The 22,590-nt window shown below is 42.0% G+C and overlaps 1 protein-coding gene and 1 non-coding gene across 3 annotated transcripts in view; one reads left to right on the top strand and one right to left on the bottom strand.

Annotated features, from left to right (window-relative positions):
* The window catches only part of LOC126267077 (L-lactate dehydrogenase-like), a 489,630-nt gene that overhangs the window by 259,096 nt on the left and 207,944 nt on the right, over positions 1–22,590 (top strand). For both annotated transcript variants that reach the window (XM_049971938.1, XM_049971939.1), the window contains one exon: positions 3,419–3,553. In XM_049971938.1, the coding sequence (XP_049827895.1) occupies positions 3,428–3,553 (126 nt within the window). In that variant the 5' untranslated portion in view covers positions 3,419–3,427. The remainder of the gene's footprint in view (positions 1–3,418; positions 3,554–22,590) is intronic.
* On the bottom strand, positions 6,488–6,562 carry Trnat-ugu (transfer RNA threonine (anticodon UGU)). The gene has a single exon. It is a non-coding gene; the product is annotated as a tRNA-Thr (tRNA).

Here is a 22,590-nt window from a genome sequence, read left to right as displayed (position 1 = left end):
CACTGGCAAATGTAATCATTCCATCATCGTTACGACATTTGCATGCAGCGGGGAAGGTTCAAAAATCGGGTTAACGGGTGCCATTAGCTCTAAGACAATATCAGAAAAATGTACGTGCGAATCTGCTTGCTCATCATCAATTGGCTCGTGAATAACACCGACCATTCCTATCCTGTATCGTTAATGGTGACGATAAAGGGTGTCTTTATGCTAACATAAGGAAAAGAAAGGAATATTTCAGCCGAAACAAAGCAGTAATTTCCTGTGAAAAGACCTGCGCCCATCCACAAAAGATAATGTTATGCATGTGGTGAAACTACGATGGCATGGCCTACTACTGTACTAACCGCTTCCCCGAGATGTAACCATCACCGCTAGCATTTATTGTCAACAACTGTGACGTCTTGCAGACTCTATCCAGCAACAGCGACAAGGAAGCCTGCATGAAGTGATGATAACTTCCGGCCGCATTCTGCTAGATGCTAGATTGTTAAAGAACACTATACAGCAGCTGAATTGGGAACTCATTCCACACCAATCTGATTCACCTGATCTTGCGCCCTCAGATTTCCACCTTTTCCGTTCTCTTGATGCAATAATTTACCAACAGCCGTATGTATTGTAGAAGTTTATTTTATGAACTTCTTATGTGTCTGAAGACGGCACCAATATAATGCCGAAACTGGTAGCACATAAGAAGTTCATAAAATAAATTTCTACAATAGGTACGGTTGTTGCTAAATTATTGCATCAAGAAATACATGCCAGCCGTTGTCCCACAGTCCATAATGGATAAAAAAGATTTTCCGCTCTCTGTCGAACAGCCTTCGAGGAACTTCTATTCCGGATGAAAATGCGCTCCGAACATGGGTTGACGAGTTCTTGGCCTCAAACCCATGTGGTTCCTACAGTTGGCGAATAGAAAAGTTTCCGCAGCGTTGGCCGACTGTTGTAAAGAGTGAAGGGGATTGTACACTACTGGCCATTAAAATTGCTACACCACGAAGATGACGTGCTACAGACGCTGAATTAACCGACAGGAAGAAGATGCTTTGATATGCAAATGATTAGATTTTCAGAGCATTCACACAAGGTTGGCGCCGGTGGCGACACCTACAACGTGCTGACATGAGGAAAGTTACCAACCGATTTCTCATACACAAACAGCGGTTGACCGGCGTTGCCTGGTGAAACGTTGTTGTGGTGCCTCGTGTAAGGAGGAGAAATGCGTAGCACCACGTTTGCGACTTTGATAAAGGTCGGATTGTAGCCTATCGCGATTGCGGTTTATCGTTTCGCGACATTGCTGCTCGCGTTGATCGAGATCCAATGACTGTTAGCAGAATATGGAATCGGCCTCGTATAACTAGCAGTCGAGATGACAGGCATATTATCCGCACGGCTGTAACGGATCGTGCAGCCATGTCTCGACCCCCTGAGTCAACAGATGGGGACGTTTGCAAGACAACAACCATCTGCACGAAGAGTTCGACGACGTTTGCAGCAGCATGTATTATCAGCTCGGAGACCATGGCTGCGGTTACCCTAGGCGCTGCATCACAGACAGGATCGCCTACGAGGGTGTACTCAATGACGAACCTGGGTTCACGAATGGCAAAACGTCACTTTTTAGGATGAATTCAAGTTGTGTTAACAGCATCATGATGGTCACATCCGTGTTTGGCGACATCGCAGTGAACGCACATTGGAAGCATGTATTAGTCATAGCCACACTGGCTTATGACCCGGCGTGTTGGTATGGGGTGCCATTGGTTACACGTCTCGGGCACCTCTGATTCGCATTGACGGCACTTTGAACAATGGACGCTACATTTCAGATGTGTTGCGACCCGTGGCTCTACCCTTCACTCGATCCCTGCGAAACCCTAAATTTCAACAGGATAATGCATGACCGCATGTTGCAGGTCCTGTACGGGCCTTTTTGGATACAGAAAATGTTCGACTGCTGCCCTGGCCAGCACATTCTCCAGATCTCTCACCAACTGAAAACGTCTGGTCAATGGTGGCCAAGCAACTGGCTCGTCACAATACGCCAGTCACTACTCTTGATGAATTGTGGTATCGTGTTGAAGCTGCATGGGCAGCTGTACCTGTACACGCCATCCAAGCTGTGTTTGACTTAATGCCCAGACGTATCAAGGCCGTTATTACGACCAGAGGTGGTCGTTCTGGGTACTGATTTCTCAGGATCTAATCACCCAAATTGCGTGAAAATGTAATCATATGTCAGTTCTAGTATAATATATTTGTCCAATGAATACCCGCTTATCATCTACATTTCTTTTTGGTGCAGCAATTTGTGTATCTGTCGTATCTATAATACTTGCCGAAGAACTCTACGAACTTACAAACCAATCCAGTATATCGAGAGATAGGGCATATTTGAAAAATATCATATACAGAACTTCCTCTTTGACCTCGAAGTAAGCACGTGTTAGAAAAAAAAGGGTCCTTTTATTAAGGTGTTGTTTCTTAGAAACCTTCTTTTGTCTATGCCCTACGAATGATGAGATGCGGAAAATGGAGGATACGGCAGAAATCTGTAATGTCCTTTTTCATTTCGGGAATCGTCTGAAATAATTAACAACAGATGGAAAAAGAAAATCTTAATGGCTAGTCGTATATGTGGGCTGGTTTCTTCTGTAATAACAGTCCTCTGTTTTGTGAGGCCCCGCCTCTATGAGTTCGAAAGCTGATACGTCCACGATAATCATTATTACCAGATAGCTGTTCCACACTACATTATCTGCCGTTCCTCCGGAGTCATTCGGGGAAGAGACAGTAAAACGTTATCGGAACGGGCTGGAGGTAGACGGTCGATTTGCATTTCACGGTGCAGGAACTGGTCTGCAGGCCTCCGCGTTTATATATCCAAGGCTTGACGATCTCGTCCCCCCATTCTCCCGACAGGGTTCGACGACTTCTCGCATACAAATTTCTGCGCGCATACCGTCGTCGTTAATTGCCTGAAATACGTGGCTGCTACGTTGTCTCCTAATGATCTGTGAGCCTTTTTTTAGGGATTGAGCTTGCGCGGAAGCATTGCTTCGGCGGAGCTCCTTTTAGCCGCTGCCGAATGTTGGCGATGCATAAAATACATTCCATTGGGAGCCGTTACGCTTTGCTCCTTTCGAAATTGCAACCCGAATTGTAAGTAATGTCGTACGCGCGCCGTTAAATTAGTGCGTGCGCTCTGTAATTATTAACGCTATTGATGTAAACATGTCGCCCGCTGTTTACGAGGCGGGCGGGCGCGCTCCTCGGTCTGGTCTAAAGTCCCAATTAAGATGTAGGGAAACGTAAATCAGTCATAATCGGAGCGATACATTAGAGTCATTAGGTATTCAACAAGCGAGCGCAACCGTATCGCAGTTGCGATAAAGATGTCTGTTTGCAGGCCGGCAAGATGAGCATGATGAGGAAAGCACTGATGACGACGGTGAGCCCGCCGCCGCCCACCGCCGGCTCCAAGGTTACCGTCGTCGGCTCCGGAGCCGTCGGCATGGCCTGCGCCTTCTCCATCATGATGGAGGTCAGTCGCGGCGCAACTCTACGATTGTAGCAGTTTCTATTACTTTGTGAATTTTCAGCAATTGTGAAATCTGAACCACGAGAAAGGACGACATTACCTGACATTGGGCACCGAAATCTGTCAGTGGGGAAAGTTGGAAATTTGTGCCGAACCGGGACTCGTACACAGAGCTTTCCATTTCTGTCGAACGGTTGCCTCGGCCGCCTCGGCCATCCGGACACGGTCCCTGACCAAATCAAATTTCCAACTTATCCTCACTCTGTTGACGTAGTGCCCCACCACATTACCCTCACTACTAGATTCGAGCCCCGGTCCGGTATAGATTGTCACCATCCCAACTAATGTATTTCAGTGCTCAATGGTAGCTAATGTCTTCCTTTCCTCTGTTTCGTGTTCATATATGGCTGCCTGATCAAAAATGGTGTGTGTTCTTTCTGACATGTCCCAAACAACAGACACCGCATATATAATTATGAAATATTTTGAACATACAATTGCGACTGTTAGAAGCAAATGTGTGTAAGTGACAATACTGGACAGTGGGAGATATGTGTATCATATTGTAGCGAAGGAACCAATGTATTTAGTGCCAATGGGATATAGTTCTATGTGGTGAACTGAACTGCTTCCTAGTTGGTATTTTAAGAACTACTGTACTTAACAACTAGTGTTTTTCCTTTGGCTGCAAAGAGATGCAATTGCACGTACAGGTCCCGGGTTCCCACTGTTTTGTAAACTGATGTAATCAGGTGATTTGTTACATTAGAATTTGGCAGATTAGAAACTGTCCTTCCATTCAAAACATTAAAGTAGAAGAATGAAAGAAGGTGAACATGTTAACAACTGAGATAATGGACAACAGGCAATGAAAATGCTAATAGTGATGTTTTTCTGAGGTATGTACAACAATTTCCTCAGTCTATAAATGAGCCCTCATCGCCTTTAGTGACAATGCAAGGTCAAAAGAAGAAGAAAAACACTATTAATTTTACGATGTACACCATAAAGGGTGCCTTATTGAATGCCATTGACCACAATTTCCTTCTTTCAGGTGACTCCTATATGGAATGATGACTTGTTAAAAGACTACCCTCAGTTATGACATGAATTTTGATTCCATTGACTGAAGATCATGAAACCTAGGACGTCGAAGTTCAGCGATAGTACGTTGAATGTATCTGTTAAACAGAGAAATATCGGAATCTACAGCAGTTACTTCTATTTGTGACTCCAATTTACAATCTATTCCATAAAGATCTTGAGCGTACATCTCTTTCCAAAAGATATAGGAGATCACTAGCAAATGGAGTGTCAAGCACATGATCTGATAGCGATGCAGTGCCTTCTCATGATATTGTGTGGGACTCGGAATAGGCATTTCCCCTTGATAAAGACAAAAGGGAATGTTTGTATGTGTATATGCCAAGAGCGTGCTTGGAAACTTTTGTTTCTGGATGTAACATTGTTATTCATTTGCCTTAGTAACTGCATTATGTGCATAATCGATAAAAGTTATGTGAATGGATTAATATAATATGTTAAAATGGGACCGAATATGGTATTACATTATTGTGGCTGATTCCAGATCTGATATTAATGTAAGTCAAAGGGGTGTAAGTAATATCCTTCGAGGCAGAAGGGTGTAAAAGCTAACTATATTACTGGTAAAAGCATTACTGAGCACAACATGATGAATTTAATTCACTGATACTGAATGTCTAAGTTCATTAATAACAATTACTTACGATAGTTACTGTAAGCAATGTAACAAATGAACAAAGAATTTTAAATTTGATACAAACTTTGAAGCCCATTTTCTCAAAACCGTGAGTTTGTCACAATCTTTGTTTTTAAGCGCCTCAATTAATTGAAAAAATCCAAATCAATGATAGAAAGGACAAAGAAAAATGAGAGCATCTGAACAACGAAATTTTAAGAAATAAAGATGATAAATTTTGTTATGTAGGCCTCAGAATGAATTTTCAATCTGCAGCGGTCATTTGGAACTTCCTGACAGATTAAAATTATATACTGGACCGCGACTTGAACCTGGAATGTCTTTCGTGGGCAGATACTCTACCAGTGGAGCTAATTTTTTTTCAAGTAAATGTGGTACAAAGAACTTTAAACTACAACATTGTACTAGTGTTGATTCAAAGATTAACCGTTATCAACACATCCTTCAAATTGAAGTGTTCGACTGAATAATGTACAGACACTCTATTTTGTAAGCATTAGACTGATCACTTTATCTGTCGAATGCAAGCCATGTCGGTACGTAGTAATTCCCTATACATCGACAAAAAGCACTCTCTCCTATTAAACTGTCTTCTCTTATCGTGTTTATGTTACTGTTTTCGAATTTAAGCAGACATATAATACGCAATATCTCAAAATAAGGGCTCGCGGTGTTAGCACTTTTTGCGCCGACCCCTTCAGTTGCACTGCCTGATAAGATAGGTGTAGCACCCATAAGGAGAGGAGGGAGCGAGTGAAACATCATAGGATGAGAACCGAGTCAAATTGAGAAAGAACTTGGCAGTATGAGCCAGATTCTGGCTAAGATGCGTGTACTGATTCGGTTGGGAAGGGTCTCATGTAAGTGTCGTTTCCTCTCCTGAGGCAAGCTATCCCAAAACTTGCGCTAACAGGTCTTCTATATCCTGGATTATCAATTATCGTACGAACACTGAAATGGCAGATATTGAGATAAGCGAGCGCGGAACAGGAAAACAGCTACAATCGCTTAATAGTGGAAGGGTATCAATACCATATGAGATACCTTATGAAGATGGCATCTGTTCTTTAGGGCATGTCCGAAAGAACAGATGCCATTGGTGACCGTGCAGCTCTCTAGAATGAAGTTACAATTAATCAATACCATTAGCTGCTGACGCGCGTTGATATACATCATCGGAGACAGTTGAAAATGTGTGCCCCGACCGGGACTCGAACCCGAGATCTTCTGCTTACATGGCAGAAGCTCTGTCCATCTGAGCCACCGAGTGCACGGAGGATAGTGCAGCTGCAGGGACTTATCACCAGTACGCTCCCCGTGAGACCCACATTCTCAGCTTATAGTCCACACACTACATTCGTAGTGCCTCTGCCATTATATATCCATTATTCCCGGCAGACAATCCACCGAGTCGAGTAAGAGTTCAGGCAATTCGTGTGCATCCGCACTGAAGAAGGTCATCAGCCGGTTAGCCTTTAACGATATGAAGATGGCATCTGTTCTTTCGGACATGTTTTCCAGTTTATTGATCTCCTTCCATAGATTATGAAAATCTTATTCGGTATAACATTAATGCAAGGGCGCTGATGACCTAACTGTTTAGCGCCCTTCACCATAAATCATCGTCGTCATCATCATCATCATCATCATCATCATCATCATCATCACCGGTCGGGGCACATATTTTCAACTGTCCCCGTTTATGTATATCAAAGTCTGTTAGCAGCTAATGGTATTAGTTTAATTGTTTTTTCATATGAGATACATGGTCTACACAGATTATGCGAAAGAACTTGTACTCGTACTAGTTTGTCGCAGGTCACTGGAGCAACTAAGGGTGTCTACTGACTGCAAAAAAGCGCAGGTCATTCCCACTTTCAAGAAGGGTCGTAGGATAGAATTATGACGTTTTCGGTCAAGGAAAATCTCCACTACAAAAATCAGCATGGGTTCCGCAAACGGAGATCCTGCGAAACTCAGTTCTCTCCGTTCCTCCATGAGATCAACAGCGCCGTAGACAACAGCGCTCAGGTTGATGCCGTGTTCCTTGAATTCAGGAAGGCATTTGACACCGTCCCGCACCACCATTTAGTGAAAAAAATACGAGCTCATCAAGTGTCGGAGCAGATTTCCGAATGGATTCAAGACTTCCTTGTAGAGGGAACTCAAACTCACTCTCAACGGAGCTAAATAGACAGATTTAGAGGTAACCTCAGGAGTACTTCAAGAAGTGTGATAGGGCCGTTATTGTTTACATCGTATGTAAATGATCTAGTAGAAAATATCGAAAGCTCCATAACGCTATTTGCATATAATGCGGTTGTCTTCAGGAAGGTAGCTACGCTAGAAGACAGTATCGATTTGCAAAATGACCTGCAGTGAATAAATGAATGGTGGACGATCTGGCAGTTGACACTGAACGTAAATAAATGTAACATATTGCGCATTCATAGATAATAATATCCACTACTGTGCAACTACACCAGTGATGACAAATTGCTGGAAACAGTATGTACCGTGAAATATCTAGGAGTAACCATCCGGAGCGACCTAAACGGAATGAGCAGGTAAACAAATAGTAAGAAAAGCAGATATCATTATGAGATTCATAGGACGAAAGTTGAGGAAATGTATTTCTTTCTCGAAAGAAGTGGCCACAAAACAATTGTTCGACCGATTTCTGAATACTACTCATCGCTCTGGGACCCTTGTCAGGTAGGACTAACAGCAGAAATAGAACAGATCCAACGAAGAGCAGTGCGTTTCGTTACAGGGTCGTTTAGTCGATGCGAAAGCGTTGCAGAGATGTTCAACAAACTCCAGTGGCAGACACTATAAGAGTGTCGTTGTGCATTGTGGAGGGATTTACTATTAAAATTCCGAGAGAGTACGATTTGAGAAGAGTCGGACAAGAAATGACTTCCCTCCACATACGATTCGCAAGATGGCTACATCTAGAAAATTTGTGAAATTAGAGCTATACAGAGGTTTACTGGCAGTCATTCTTGCCAGGGGCCATCATCGATACACATAGTCAGATGGATTGCGGAGTGTTGGGAATGCAGGAGGACGGTGTAGGTTATCTTCAGTCATAAGTATTCCCAACACCAACAATTAGTAATAAAATGATATTTATTAACTATGAAGAAATACTCAACTTTATACAAGTCCCCCAAAATATTAAAGTCCTGTCACTGTGCCTCTGAGTGATGCCTACGTAGAGTCCTGAGCCGGACTACGATGCCTAAGTCTCGGAGAGGACGGACGAACAAGCAGCTTGTAGACTCGGCGGTAACTGGAAACTGTACACGACTCGGTGCACTGAAGAGAACTGTTCGCCGTAGCTCAGTGCTTCGGCATGGTTCAGTCGCTATCCACATACATCCATGATGTCCATGGGTTGGTAGCTGCGGCCCCTGGCGGACCTCGGCGTAGTTCGTACTGCCACCGCAGCTGCTGAGCTGCGAGTGCGGTTTATCGATTGCGGTGCGGTTTTCTCTGGAGTCGTGAGTTCCGTCACCACGCGGAGCATTGATGTAGATGTAGGTAATTTGGCACTGGGGCTGAGCTGACGTCCGAGTTGGTTCCACACATGCCCAATCGGAGAATGATCTGGGAATCTTGGTAGCCACCTTATCGTCACGCGGATACTTTATAGAGACAGGTGCCATTTGTTGTCGAGCGTTGTCCTCTTGAAAACAAGCACCACGATATTGTTGCATGACAGGTTACACTGGGGGATGCGGTATATGTGTGATGTTTCATTGCGCCATCACTATTCCCTCAGTCACTATGAAGCGTGATCTGATGACTTCTTATACAATGACTCCAGGAATAACGTCGCTGTGACTCTCCTAACCATCGGAAGAACTGTACCTCTCCCCTGGTCGCCGACATACTCGCCGGGGATGGTCATCCGAGCTAGAACAGAACTGTGATTCATCACTCACGCTATTCATCAAATGTCCATGCCTCCCTTTCACAGCATCCATCGAAACACAGCCGTTTGTGTTTTGACGCTAATGGCAGAATACGCATGAGACGGTATTACCCCTTCCTGTTGCTGCCAGTTTTCTACCAATGGTGCACTACGACACAGAACATGCGGGAAGTTCTCGAATGGCAGACGCGGATGTGAAAGGGTTACTATTCGCTTGGTGCATAATATACTCTAGCAAGCCTGCTAAGAACACTAAACGTGAACAGTACTAATGCACACTCTGTAGGCCGTTATACCTACCATACAGATTAGCAACTCTTTAATGATTTACATACCCGCCAATAGTGTGTACGTGTACGAAGTCTGCCGGCCGCCGTGGTCTCGCGGTTCTAGGCGCGCAGTCCGGAACCGTGCGACTGCTACGGTCGCAGGTTCGAATCCTGCCTCGGGCATGGGTGTGTGTGATGTCCTTAGGTTAGTTAGGTTTAAGTAGTTCTAAGTTCTAGGGTACTGATGACCACAGCAGTTGAGTCCCATAGTGCTCAGAGCCATTTGTACGAAGTCACATTGATATCGGACCAATTCTACTGGGTGCTTCACTTTCTTTTGTCAGTCATAGTATTCATACTGAGGAAGGAATTTAAAAAAAAAGGAAGTGACGATACCAGTGAAAGTTTTGTATTCAGATTTAGATTTTTGGATGTAAGTGACAGAAAAGATTGCTACAGAATATATGTTACTCTAAAATACGCCCAATGTTACAACAGGCATCACGAACGACTCACCTCCACAGCCTTACTTCCTGCGGTATATCGCTCGTACCTTACAACCGTCACAGAAATTCTCCTACATACCTTGCAAGACTAGCACTCCTGGAAGGAAGAATACTGAGGGGAAATGGCTTTGCCACGGGCTAAGGAATTGTTTCCAGAATGGATTTACACTTGGCAGCGGAATGTGTGCTAATATGCAACTTTATGCTGATCTTACAAGGTACGCAGTAGAACTTCTGCAAAGTTAGGATGGTAGGAGAGAAGTTCTAGCGGTAGTAAAGCTGTAGTACATGTATAGCCAGCAAGGAGACCACATGGCGACGGAGTTTTGTATTTTTTACATATTTATTATAATTGAAGATCAGAACTGAAATATTGATTTCGTAACCCATTTCGATGCAGCTCTCGGAAATTCTCGAGAAAAATAATCGAGTTTCTTTAATAACCTAGAGTAAAATCGATTTTTCGACAGGTCCTGGGTTCCATTCCCAGCCGACGCAAATTTCTAAACAAAGGTGCCTATTCTATGAGCATTTCCGCGCAGTGTAAAATGTATAAAGATAAAAATGTCAGTACGTTCGAGACTGGATTGCTGGTTCGAGTCTCATTTCGGTTATTATTTCTTTCGTTCAATCACAATACCTAAGTCTACTTATTTCTAATTAGATATCGCACACAAAAATCTAGTTTTTGTGGCAAATATCACCTTTTTATTGCCGATCTTTTATACAAGTTGGATAAAAGTCCTTTAAGTCAGAAGCCATTAGAAATTATTTATTTCGTCTTTATGTATTTTCAGTTTCACAGAGATGGTAATGGAACAGACATTTTTGTTTAAAAACTTACCACGGCCAGGACACGAGAGCATTTGTCAGCAAAAGCTAATAATCCTGGGCTCGAGTCTCGGTCCAGCACCCAGTTTTAATTTCCAGGATGGTCAAATCAACGCACACTCTGCTGCAGGGTGGAATTACACCATGAAGATCAGAAAAAAGGAACTGTACTCACTACTAGTGAACGAGTCGTTTAGTATACGAAAGAGGAAAGGAATTTTCAAGATGTTTACTGTAGTCTGGTCCTGTACGTCTGTGAAATTTGGGCAACGTTGTTGGCTGACGGAAAGTGATTACAAGCGATGGATATTTGGCTTTGGAGAAGGCTATCAAGGAGTGCCTGGACATCAGGAAAATACAATGAAGATAATCTGAAAGAGATAAATGAGCAGAGAAACATCTTAACAACTATCCAAAAAAGGAAAACATAACTTTTTGCACATTTATTTTGACAAGTCTCAACAGGTGTGTTATAAAGACAATATTTAGGAAGAAGACCAAGATGAGGCCAAGAAATAAATGGTCAAAGACCTATTACAAGTAATAAAGTGCTAAAATTGTCAAGAAATATAAAGGACAAAACAAAATGGGAGAGGACAGCTGCAGAGATACATTATAGCGTTTAGATGATGAAGATAGCTACCGATGTAGTATGCATTACAAAACCGGAGATTTAAAAAAAAGAATGTCTAAAGTTTCATTTATTACACAATAACATCTGCTGCTCCCAGTCACGATTCCGTTATTCATTCCCCGCACGAGGTGCTTCGGAAAGTCATTCTGATTATCAAAAGATGTTTTTTGTGTATTTTGAGATTTCTACGCGTGATATTTGCGATGTGTGACTGTGACTTATTCTGGTGACGTTACTTCGATGTTAACAGTCGTATCTTTATAATTTATAGTGTATTTTTCTGTACTGATAAAGGCGAATTTGGTAGTAACTCTCACTTACTGATTTGTTGTTGTGTCATGCAGAAATTCACAGATACACCATCCCTCCAAAAAGTTTCGAGATTGATATTATTCCTGATGTATAAGTGACGTCATCTCAGTGACTACGGTGGCAACTTGAACTAAGAACTGTGAAAAACGGATTTGCCCGTGCATTCGACCAGTCAGTTGTGAGCAGGCAGTGTTAAGTTGTGGGCGTGAACCGTAGAGTGTCAACGTTGTTGTGTCACTTATTGTAGTGGAGCAACGTCTTTTAGTGAAGCGTTCAAGATATTCTCCAGAATGTTCTGAAGAAGAAAAAGTGTGTGCAAAGTTTCTCCCGCTCACTTTGATTCGCGAACAAAAACAACGACGCGTGGACGCCTACCACGACTTGGCTGAAATGTAAAAAAAGGAAAATTCCTTTATGGAAAGAAATTCCTCACGGATGACGAGACCTCATGTTATCAATACGAACCTATCACAAAATTGCAAAGTGCAGAAATTCACGTGAAGATTCAACACTTTGACGACATAACCAACATTCAGACCAATGTGATGCCCGAGTTGAACAACATCCCAAAGAAGGATTTTTCAAACAGTTTCAGGTGGTTATAAGAACGTTCTGTGCTCTGTACTGAAATAGGAGGACACTGTGTAGAACACCGGAAGCATTAAAACCACCATCTTAACTTTCCTTTAGTTTTAATTAATGAAGGCTCAGAGTTTTTGAACTGGCAGGGTATTACACATCACTTACGGAGTTCACAACTACATCATACGTAAGAATGGAAAACACACATAAGCAGTCATAAAATCACGTTACGTATCGTCAACCAAAATCTCACATAGAAGTGTTACGTATTTTCTGTCGTCAAGTGTTGTCAATTAAGGTTATTTCCAAATTTGACATTATCTGTAGAAAAAGATCCATTAGTAATTACAAAATCGTGCATGTTTACATTACAGTAAAGCCACCAGAATTATGCAGCAGCTCAAACATCGCAAACATCGAGCTTGAATGACATAGTGCGGGAAACTTGATAATGAAAATTACTTTCGAAACGCGTCGTGAGGAAAATTAATAAAGAAATATCGTGACTAGTTGCAATATGTTTTTGTATGTCAAGTTCGTTGTTTTACTGACACAGGATTACAAAAATGATTGCATAATGAATAAAACTAAATAAAATAATATCTATACTCTCACTCTAAACTGAAACACCTCACCCACAGCATGAAACGCAAATAGCAGTAGTTGAAGAAACAAGATTTGCTGATGAATATGCCTATGAGTCTCTGTGTTACAATCCCGTCGTGTAGTGTAGCCCCCTTCTTGCTTCAGAGAGTATTGTCGGCAAAAGGTTCTTAGATTATGTCATTAACTTTTCCTACCCGAACAGCTGAATGTAAACCCTCACTTTCGAAGTACGAAGAAAATCTACACCACCGTAATTGTGCATGCTGCACTGAAGTCAGGCGAACAACACAGTGTCAGGTGGAACAGATGAATTTTGGAAGGAACTGTAAGATGTTGTCTGTAAGATTCCAGAGAAGCTTACCGTCTACTGTTTGGGGATCTTAATGTACAAATATGTAAAGAGAGAAAATTTCAAAATGCGGTAGGATAGCATCCTTCTCGCCGTAGAGCAAATGGAAATGGAGAAATACTCATAAAACTTTGTAAGGTTTCAGTCTAATTCTCGAATCAACTGTCTTCAGATACCTGTTTAGGAAAAAGAAAACTTGGACGTCCTCATACCCTAACCTTGGTGAGTTCCAAACAGGCCATGTGACTGTCGGAAAGAAAGCACAACGGGGAATTCAGAACATACTGAGAAGTGCCATTCTCGACTCTAGCTACAGACAGAGGTTAAACTTCTTCACTGTAACACTAGGAAATCCCATCGGAGAATAGTCAACAGCACCGACACAGAAAAGCTCAGGTCTAGCAAATAGTTCACCCACTAGTTGGTGTCCCAAATGAGATAACCTGGAAGCAACTCCGTCAAGACAATAAACAAAATAGTTCCTCTAATAAAACCGAAGTAACATAGATGGGGGAAATGCGAATGTGATGTGGTTTTTAGGCAGGTAGCGTGGCAGAAACGAAACTCGCAGAACATCCAAAATAACTGTACGAAATCACTGGCGCGACAAAATATGCTGCTAAAAATAAGTGAGAAAATACCTAAATTGTAGAATAAACAATATACTTACATGCGAAGGTAGGTTGGTAATGCAAAAAATGAGAAAATTTTAGCATGAGTTGTTGGATCATCGACCCTATACAACGTATTGCAATCGTGTTACTCTACCTAAGAAATTTGTGTCCGATGAAAACCATTGACGAGTTTGCGGGGACCGTAGATAATAATTCTGGAGATCTTTCAGAGTCATACATTAGGGATGAAAAGTACTTCCATCAAAGGACACCTCGCCGTAAAGTAAGTAGGTGAGAGCGTTGTACCCTGGAACACTGGTCAGACTTCAGCTAGCCATCTGTAATTTAATGTATTTTATTGTTCTATTTTTAAATAATGGCTCTCAATTTTTATGTGATGTAGACTTTTCTGAAATGACTAACATTACTCCGGAAAATTAATGTTTTTTCAGATGTAAAAACATGGTGGCCATGAAGCCAGGAACATATTATTGGGATTTAAAACAGTTGCAATTGAAAAAATCTTGTGATTACTGTATTTAGCCGTCTACCTGTTACATAATCTGCTACACACCAATAATCAGTAAGAGAGATCAAATTAAGCAGAAGTATTATGAAAAACCAGTTACTAGCTAGGTACATTTTGAAACTGAAGCCGTTGTAAATTAACACAAATTTTCATTTTCAAGATAAGTAAAATGTTTAAGACATTAACAAAACTCAACTTGCAAATACTTCACGTTCGATGGTAACAGGCTGTCTTCTGTTTCAAAGTATAAGATGATGCACAGCTGACAAAGTATGGGTGTGGCATTCACACGATATTTAACTAGTTTGAAAATATATAGAGTTTTAATTGTCATAATATTCTGTAACTCAAACAATAACAGTATATCCTTTAGGATATACTGTTAGTATTTGAGTTACAGAATAGCTGTTACAGAATAGCTGTAGTGTATTCTACAGCACTCAAATGTGTAGAATTCGAAATATTTACAAATGATTCAGAAAACACAACTTCATATCCAGCAACCTGCAGAATATGGCAGATATCGCTTATGGCCGTGTCTATGCATGTTCGTTCATGTGGTTCTAAAATCAATCATTAGACTGAAATATCTACCAAAAAACGTCCTGTGTTCCTACGTACACTATCCAGTAGGTAAGGTAGGGGGCTCAAATTTCGTCAACTTAGTACGTTAGCACCTGTATAAGTTGTGAAATGTTACGGAAACTACAAATTGTTATACATATATTCCTGAATTTGTGCTTCACTTGAAGCCAAGGTACAATAAAACTGTTGTAATATACTAACGTCAGTATTTGACATAAACATTAACACTGCAGAAACAGAAATACAAGAAAAGTGTCCGTAATTTAGTCCCCCACAGAAATTCTCTGAAATACTATTAATTTAAATCTGATTTTTCTTTCTATGAGTGCCAGGCAATTTCCCTACTCTCTCATGAATGAACAATCTCTACAAGTTTTTTCAGCCTTCCAAAGATGTGCACTAAATGGATTTGTATGTCTGAGTAGATAAACAGCATGTTTCGTGGTCACAAACAAAGCTTTTTGTGCAACGAACCCATGTCTCTCCCCTTGCTTTTTCCCAAATCAATGCCGGCCTGGGTTCTAGGCGCTGCATTCTGGTTCAAAATGGTTCAAATGGCTCTGAGCACTATGGAACTTAACATCTCAGATCATCAGTCCCCTAGAACGTAGAACTACTTAAACTTAACTAACCTAAGGACATCACACACATCCAAGGCCGAGGTAGGATTCGAACCTGCGACTGTAGCAGTCGCGCGATTCCGGACTGAGCGCCTAGAACCGCTCGGTCACCGCGGCCGGCTCATAAATAGCAAACAAAATCAGTGTTAAATAACAGTTCCAAATTCTGTCCCCAGGACGAAAATAAAAGTGCACAGGGTCGAAATTACGAACGCTCCCAGATTTATTTTACAGGATGAACATTAATGAAACCGACGGACGGATTCCTGACTAGATATGGAGGAAAAAAGTTTCTATGATTATGTGTCCGTAAATGCATCGTTCCATGGTAGATGGCGCTGACGAATCACACTTCCTCTGACCACGTGCCGTGTGTTCATTGTGTTTTCCAGGCTGTGGGACTGACGCACCGTACTGTAAGCAGCAGAACGGTCCGGTATTCATGTCGGAACAAGCCGAGGTGGTGTACGGCCAAGCAGATGGAAACGGTCGAAGGCAGCACGGCTATACGAAAACAAGTACCTTCACACACAACATTTCAAGCCCTTTGTGTGATCATGGGTCCTTTCAGACAGACGAACGTGGAGAGAGGTGGCGGACTGTGCTTGAATCAGTTTTGAAGGACCGCGTTCTACAGGATAATTAGACTAGCCCTAGTACAATCTTCAGGCAAGTGGTCCGCCAACATTGTGTAAGCCGAAGTACGATTATGTATGTCCTGCATGACAACCGATACTATCCCTATTACCTGCAATCCTACGGAAACCACTCTGAACATATGTTGTGACGTGGATGCGTTACATCTCTGTACTACGTTCCAAGACGATTTGTTGTCGTTGCACGCACATCGTCCATTTCCAGACACATGTTCGTAGGACCTGTTTTTCATCCATTTCCAGTCAGGAATACGTCTCTGCAGTTTGTCACTTTTATTAATGTTCTCTCTGTACTATCATCTAGGTACAACACTCCACCCCAACCTTTGTCAGTTGAAAACTACAGTCTTTCACTATAAGTTGGAATAATTTTCTTCATGCAACTATACAGGGTGGTCCATTGATAGTGACCGGGCCAAATATCTCACGAAATAAGCATCAAACGAAAAAACTACAAAGAACGAAACTCGTCTGGCTTGAAGGGGGAAACCAGATGGCGCTATGGTTGGCCCACTAGATGGCGCTGCCACAGGTCAAATGGATATCAATTGCGTTTTTTTAAGTAGGAACCCCCATTCTTTATTACATATTCGTGTAGTACGTATAGAAATATGAATGTTTGAGCTGGAACACTTTTTTCGCTTTGTGACAGATGGCGCTGTAATATTTACAAACGTATAAGTACGTGGTATCACGTAACATTCCGCCAGTGCGGGCGGTATTTGCTTCGTGATACATTACCCGTGTTAAAATGGACCGTTTACCAATTACGGGAAAGGTCGATATCGTGTTGATGTATGGCTACTGTGGGCAAACTGCCCAACGGGCGTGTTCTATATTTGCTGCTCGGTATCTTGGACGACATCATCCAAGTGTCCGGACTGTTCGACGGATAGTTACATTAATTAAGGAAACAGGAAGTGTTCAGCCACATGTGAAACGTCAACCACGACGTGCAACAAATGATGATGGCAAAGTAGGTGTTTTAGCTGCTGTCGCGGCTAACCCGCACATCAATAGCAGGCAAATTGCGCGAGAATCGGGAATCTCAAAAACATTGGTGTTGAGAATGCTACGTCAACATCGAATGCACCCGTACCATATTCATATGCACCAGGAATTGCATGGCGACGAATTTGAACGTCGTGTACAGTTCTGCCACTAGGCACAAGAGAAATCACGGGACGAACACAGATTTTTTGCACGCATTCTATTTAGCGACGAAGCGTCATTCAGCAGAAACGGTAACGTAAACCGGCATAATATGCACTACTGGGCAACGGAAAATCCACGATAGCTGCGGCAAGTGGAACATCAGCGATCATGGAGGTTAATGTACGGTGCGGCATTATGGGAGGAAGGATAATTGGCCCCATTTTATCGATGGCAATCTAAATGGTGCAGTGTATGCTGATTTCCTACATAATGTTCTACCGATGTTACTACAAGATGTCTCACTGCATGACAGAATGGCGATGTACTTCCAACAAGATGGATGTCCGGCACATAGCTCGCGTGCTGTTGAAGCGGCATTGAATAGCATATTTCATGGATTGGCCCGCACGTTCACCGGATCTAACGTCCCCGGATTTCTTTCTGTGGGGAAAGTTGAAGGATATTTGCTATCGTGATCCATCGACAACGCCTGACAACATACGTCAGCGCATTGTCAATGCATCTGCGAACATTACGGAAGGTGAACTACTCGCAGTTGAGACGAATGTCGTTACACGTATAGCCAAATGCATTGAGGTTGACGAACATCATTTTAAGCATTTCTTGCATTAATGTGGTATTAACAGGTAACCACGCTGTAACAGCATGGTTTTCAGAAATCATAAGTTCACAGAGGTACATGTATAATACTGGATCAACCGAAATAAAATGTTCGAAGTTACCTAAGTTCTGTATTTTAATTTTAAAAAAAACCTACGTGTTACTAACTGTTCGTCTAAAATTGTGAGCCATATGTTTGTGACTTTTACAGCACCATCTATCACAAAGCGAAAAAAAATGGTCTAACTAAAACATTCATATTTCTTTACGTACTAAGCGAATATGTAATAAAAATGGGGGTTCCTATTTAAAGAAACGCAGTTGAATTCCGTTTGACCTATGGCACAGCCATCCAGCGGGCCAACCATAGCGCCATTTAGTTTCCCCCTTCAAGCTAGACAAGTTTCGTTCTTTGTAGTTTTTTCGTTTGACGGTTATTTCGTGACATATTTGGCCCGGCCACGATCAATGGACCACCCTGTATATGCAGTACAAACGTTCGATAGCTGTATTTCAGTACTGTTCCATTGAATGTCCTTAACAAAGCTGACATATTCGATTAGATCTACAGAGTTTAACCACATCAGTTAAGAACCATTCGCTAGTCGGACTAGTCAGCGACAGAATTACATTTACGATTATTTGCCGTCCCTAGAGTGGCAGACTCCCCTGGCTGAAAATAAATTAATAGTTTCCCGAAACAGCAAAGCGGCTGTACAAAAAAATCTGACGCGGTGGAAAGCCAACGGGTGAGACGACGCCGTGTCAGGCGATCTGCCATTCGTCTTCCCGGCACACCTGCGTTGCTCATTACGCGAATAAGTGAGGTGCGTGCCGTATATTTGGTGAAATCGCATTATGCCAGCCGGCGAGGCTACTTGGCGGAGAGCGGGAGGGTCGTTAAGCGGGCTGTGACAGGCGGCGCGGCCGGCGTGCCGTGTGATAGCCCTAACAAAGCGGCCAGATAGCGCCTCGCCTCCTACCCGGGCTCATTAGGCCAGCCGCTTCCCGCTCCCGACACCCCGCCTAATCAACACAACAGACGCCAAAAAAGACATACAAATGCCTCCGTAGTAACATTTTTCGGCGCTGTTCGCCGCAGCGAGCAGAGCCGTCCACGGCACCTGTTCGCAAACGCCCGTAATTTCCTGCAGCGACGTCAATTACACGAATCGCACCTGACAAAGAGATTACGAGACGACGCTAAAATAAAACGGCAGCCGTATCAATTTCGAATCACTGGACAGCTGCTAATCGATCCTGTTGCCGGGGAGTCGGCGATTATTCGATCGTCATCATTAGCGCTCATCCCTCGACAGTGCTTGGAATTACTGTTTCATTAACGGACTGAGGTCTCTTACACTGCTGGGCACTAAAACCGAAACACCAGAAAGAAATGAAATAACGGAATTATAGCTATTGTGGGCATTCTTATCGAACGGGACTGACGGAGGCCATCAAAAAAGTTCAAAGAAGAACAGTTCGTTTTGTATTACTGTTACCGTGAATGACCAGAATTGGAGAATGTCGACTCTCACCGGTGAATGTCAACAGATACCAAATACATCGGTGAAAGATCGAATATTTCATTACATTGCTGTACATTCTGACCCTCTCCGGTGTGTGTCGACAATTGCAGATATGCTCTGGTGGAGGTCCAAAACAGAAGAGTCAAAAAACAAGCGACTGGCTCTCTCCCGCCAAATCCTTTGTTCTGCTCGGAGTCAATCAGCTTTGTCAGTCTTACGCAAACTTTGATAACGCGAGCAACGTTTTCTCAATTTTTTTCCGATACCCTAATTTATACTAAATGGATACTGCACTAAATATTGATCTTTTTTTTATGAAAAGTTAAATTCATCAATTGCGGGTAAACGAGAAGACAATTGTTTTTATTTTTCTCAAGAAAAGTATTTAAAAATACTTGCTGAAGTGGTTTCTGCTAAAATTAAATGCAACACACTTTTGGATCACAAACGATTAAAACGTTTTGATGTTTTAAAAATTAACGATGAAGAGAAGTTAATTGTACCATTAAAACCTGGGGAAACGAACATACAGTATTATGTTACCAATCAAGAATTGTACAGTATACTATATGAACCTCACATTAGAATAAGCCACGGAGGAAGAACACGTGTGCTTTAAGAGTTGCAAGTTAAATACAAAAATATTACATATGAAGTTGTAGTGTTGTATTTAAATTTATGCAAACAGTGTCAAATTAAACACAGTGCACCTAAGAAAGATATTGTTGAGAAGCCAATGGTTAGTTCTGAAGTAAATTCAAGATGTCAAGTAAATCTGATAGATCTGCAATCAAACAGAGATGGCGAATATAAGTTCATAATGGTGTATCAAGTACATTTAAGGTTGTCCAGTTACGACCTTTGAAAACTAAAAGAGCTGAAGAAGTAGCGCATCACGTTCTTTCAACATTTTTAACATTTGGTGCACCAGCAATATTGCAATCAGGTAATGGTATAGAATTTAGTAATCAAGTCATATCCGAAATATGCCCTATATTGAAAGATGTTAAAATAGTTCATGGAAAGCCTCTTCACAGTCAAACACAACGCTCAGTTGAAAGGGCATGGATGAACGATAACGATACACAAATAAATGGCCAGATGGTTTATCCTTTGTTCAATTTGCCAAGAACACTACATAACACGAAGGAATACGCCAAAGTCCTTATGAAACCGTGTTTGGCGTTAAGCAGAAAGAGGCATAGCATCTTCTTTTTTTCCTCGCGAACGAATCGCAAATATTGAAACTGAAGAAATTGGCAATACTTCTGAAACCGAAGAACAGCTTGAAGAAACGGTCAATGCTTATACAAAAATTTGAGCGGTGGTAATACCGAAAACCATATTCCAAAGAAAAATATTGAAGAGGACCTACAACCTACAACGTCTTCACATAAAATTCTGTCTGAAAAACACGGGTTGCTTTCTACAAAAAGAGCGGCCTCTAAAGAAAATCTTCTACTGCAGGCAACAAAGATGTTACGAACCTCACAAAAACAATTTCCTCCTTCTCAAATTGGTGATAATGTACGAATACAACTCCCTGACGTCGAACGTGGTCGTGCAGATAGCCGAAATGTGTTAGCGGTTGTTGGAATAGAAGACACCGACTTCTATAGACTGGCAAAATAAAAATGGTATCCTCAAGCTGCTTTACACACGTAATCAGTTCGTAATTTGTAGAGAAAAGTTACTTTCCATAGATGAGATTTCTTCTCAAGAAATGTCTCTGAGAGAAGCAGCTGCAGCTAATTCGAGAAGCGGGGGAGAAGGCTATACACGCTGTCATGCAAAAGGAAGTGTTCCACAAATAAATGCTGTTGTAAAAGCAAGGGGCTCTTGTGCAATTCAAAGTGTCATAATTGTTTAAGTTGTTGCAATAAATAAGATCTTAATCACATAAGTAAGTAATTTTTTATAACTATTATTTATTTTTTCACGTAGAATGTACTGTGCATTTTAAATTCTTGGCCATTCCTTTCAGAAAGAGAGGCGAAAAAGTTACGTCACCCTTGGGACGTTTTATAGCGACTGAATTACGGAGAAGAAAAATATAAATCTCCAACATGTTCAACATTCACTGTTAGTGCATGGCGAATGTCAACATTTACCGGTGTAAATCAGAAATAATGTTATTTAGCAAATATTCCGGACATACACTAAGCGACTATGTGAATGTTGATATTCACCGGTGAAAGTCGACATTCTCCAGATTTCGGTGTTTCACTGTATCATTACCACATAATAGTGAAAGCAGTGCCACGGATGTGATTACTGGCTAGTGTGACATCCATTAAAACAAAGGGGTTTTGCGTTGAAGTGGGATCATTTCACATAATTTCAATCATCATCGTTCTCCTCCGAGTGTGAAAATATTTTGTTGAAGGCTGTTCACCTCTAGATGCACTTTTGGTGATGGATCTAAATGTGAACTGCAGTCTGAAGATGAAAATGTAGGTCCGAAACCGGTACGCGTTATTTGTGCGAATAAATAGCATTATTAATAGCGGCTGACTGCTGTTTTCTTCCTTGCAAGGATGAACCTGTATTTGCTACACAACCACCGTCTCAAAATGTCAGTTTTCGACAAAACAGTGCGTGGTTGATTCCCTGCTGCATAGGGAGAAGGGACGACCGTAATAAAATGCTAGAAATCAGAGCGGGCACGGGGATAAACTGCCGGAAAAAATAAGTACATATGGAAAATCGGCGTCGATTTTGATCCGATGACAGCATATGCCACTTGGGAGATAGTTGATGTTCTGATAATGGTTTCATCGTCGTCCGGCAACAGGTAGCGTAGTGGCATAGCTACCAGAGCGCCATCTGTGTCTACCCTTTAACAGAGAATGGCCACAGCGAGAAGGCTTAGTGTGTTGCAGACGTATGGAGCAACCAAGAACCATGCAATGGAGACGCACTCGTGCTTTCCTACAGCCAATTGAACGAGTTTGAAAGGGG

Source organism: Schistocerca gregaria, chromosome 4 (genome assembly GCF_023897955.1).
Source record: "Schistocerca gregaria isolate iqSchGreg1 chromosome 4, iqSchGreg1.2, whole genome shotgun sequence".
Taxonomy (NCBI): Eukaryota; Metazoa; Arthropoda; class Insecta; order Orthoptera; family Acrididae; genus Schistocerca; species Schistocerca gregaria.
Note: the sequence above shows the minus strand (reverse complement) of the source record. Positions and strands in the feature narration are given on the sequence as shown.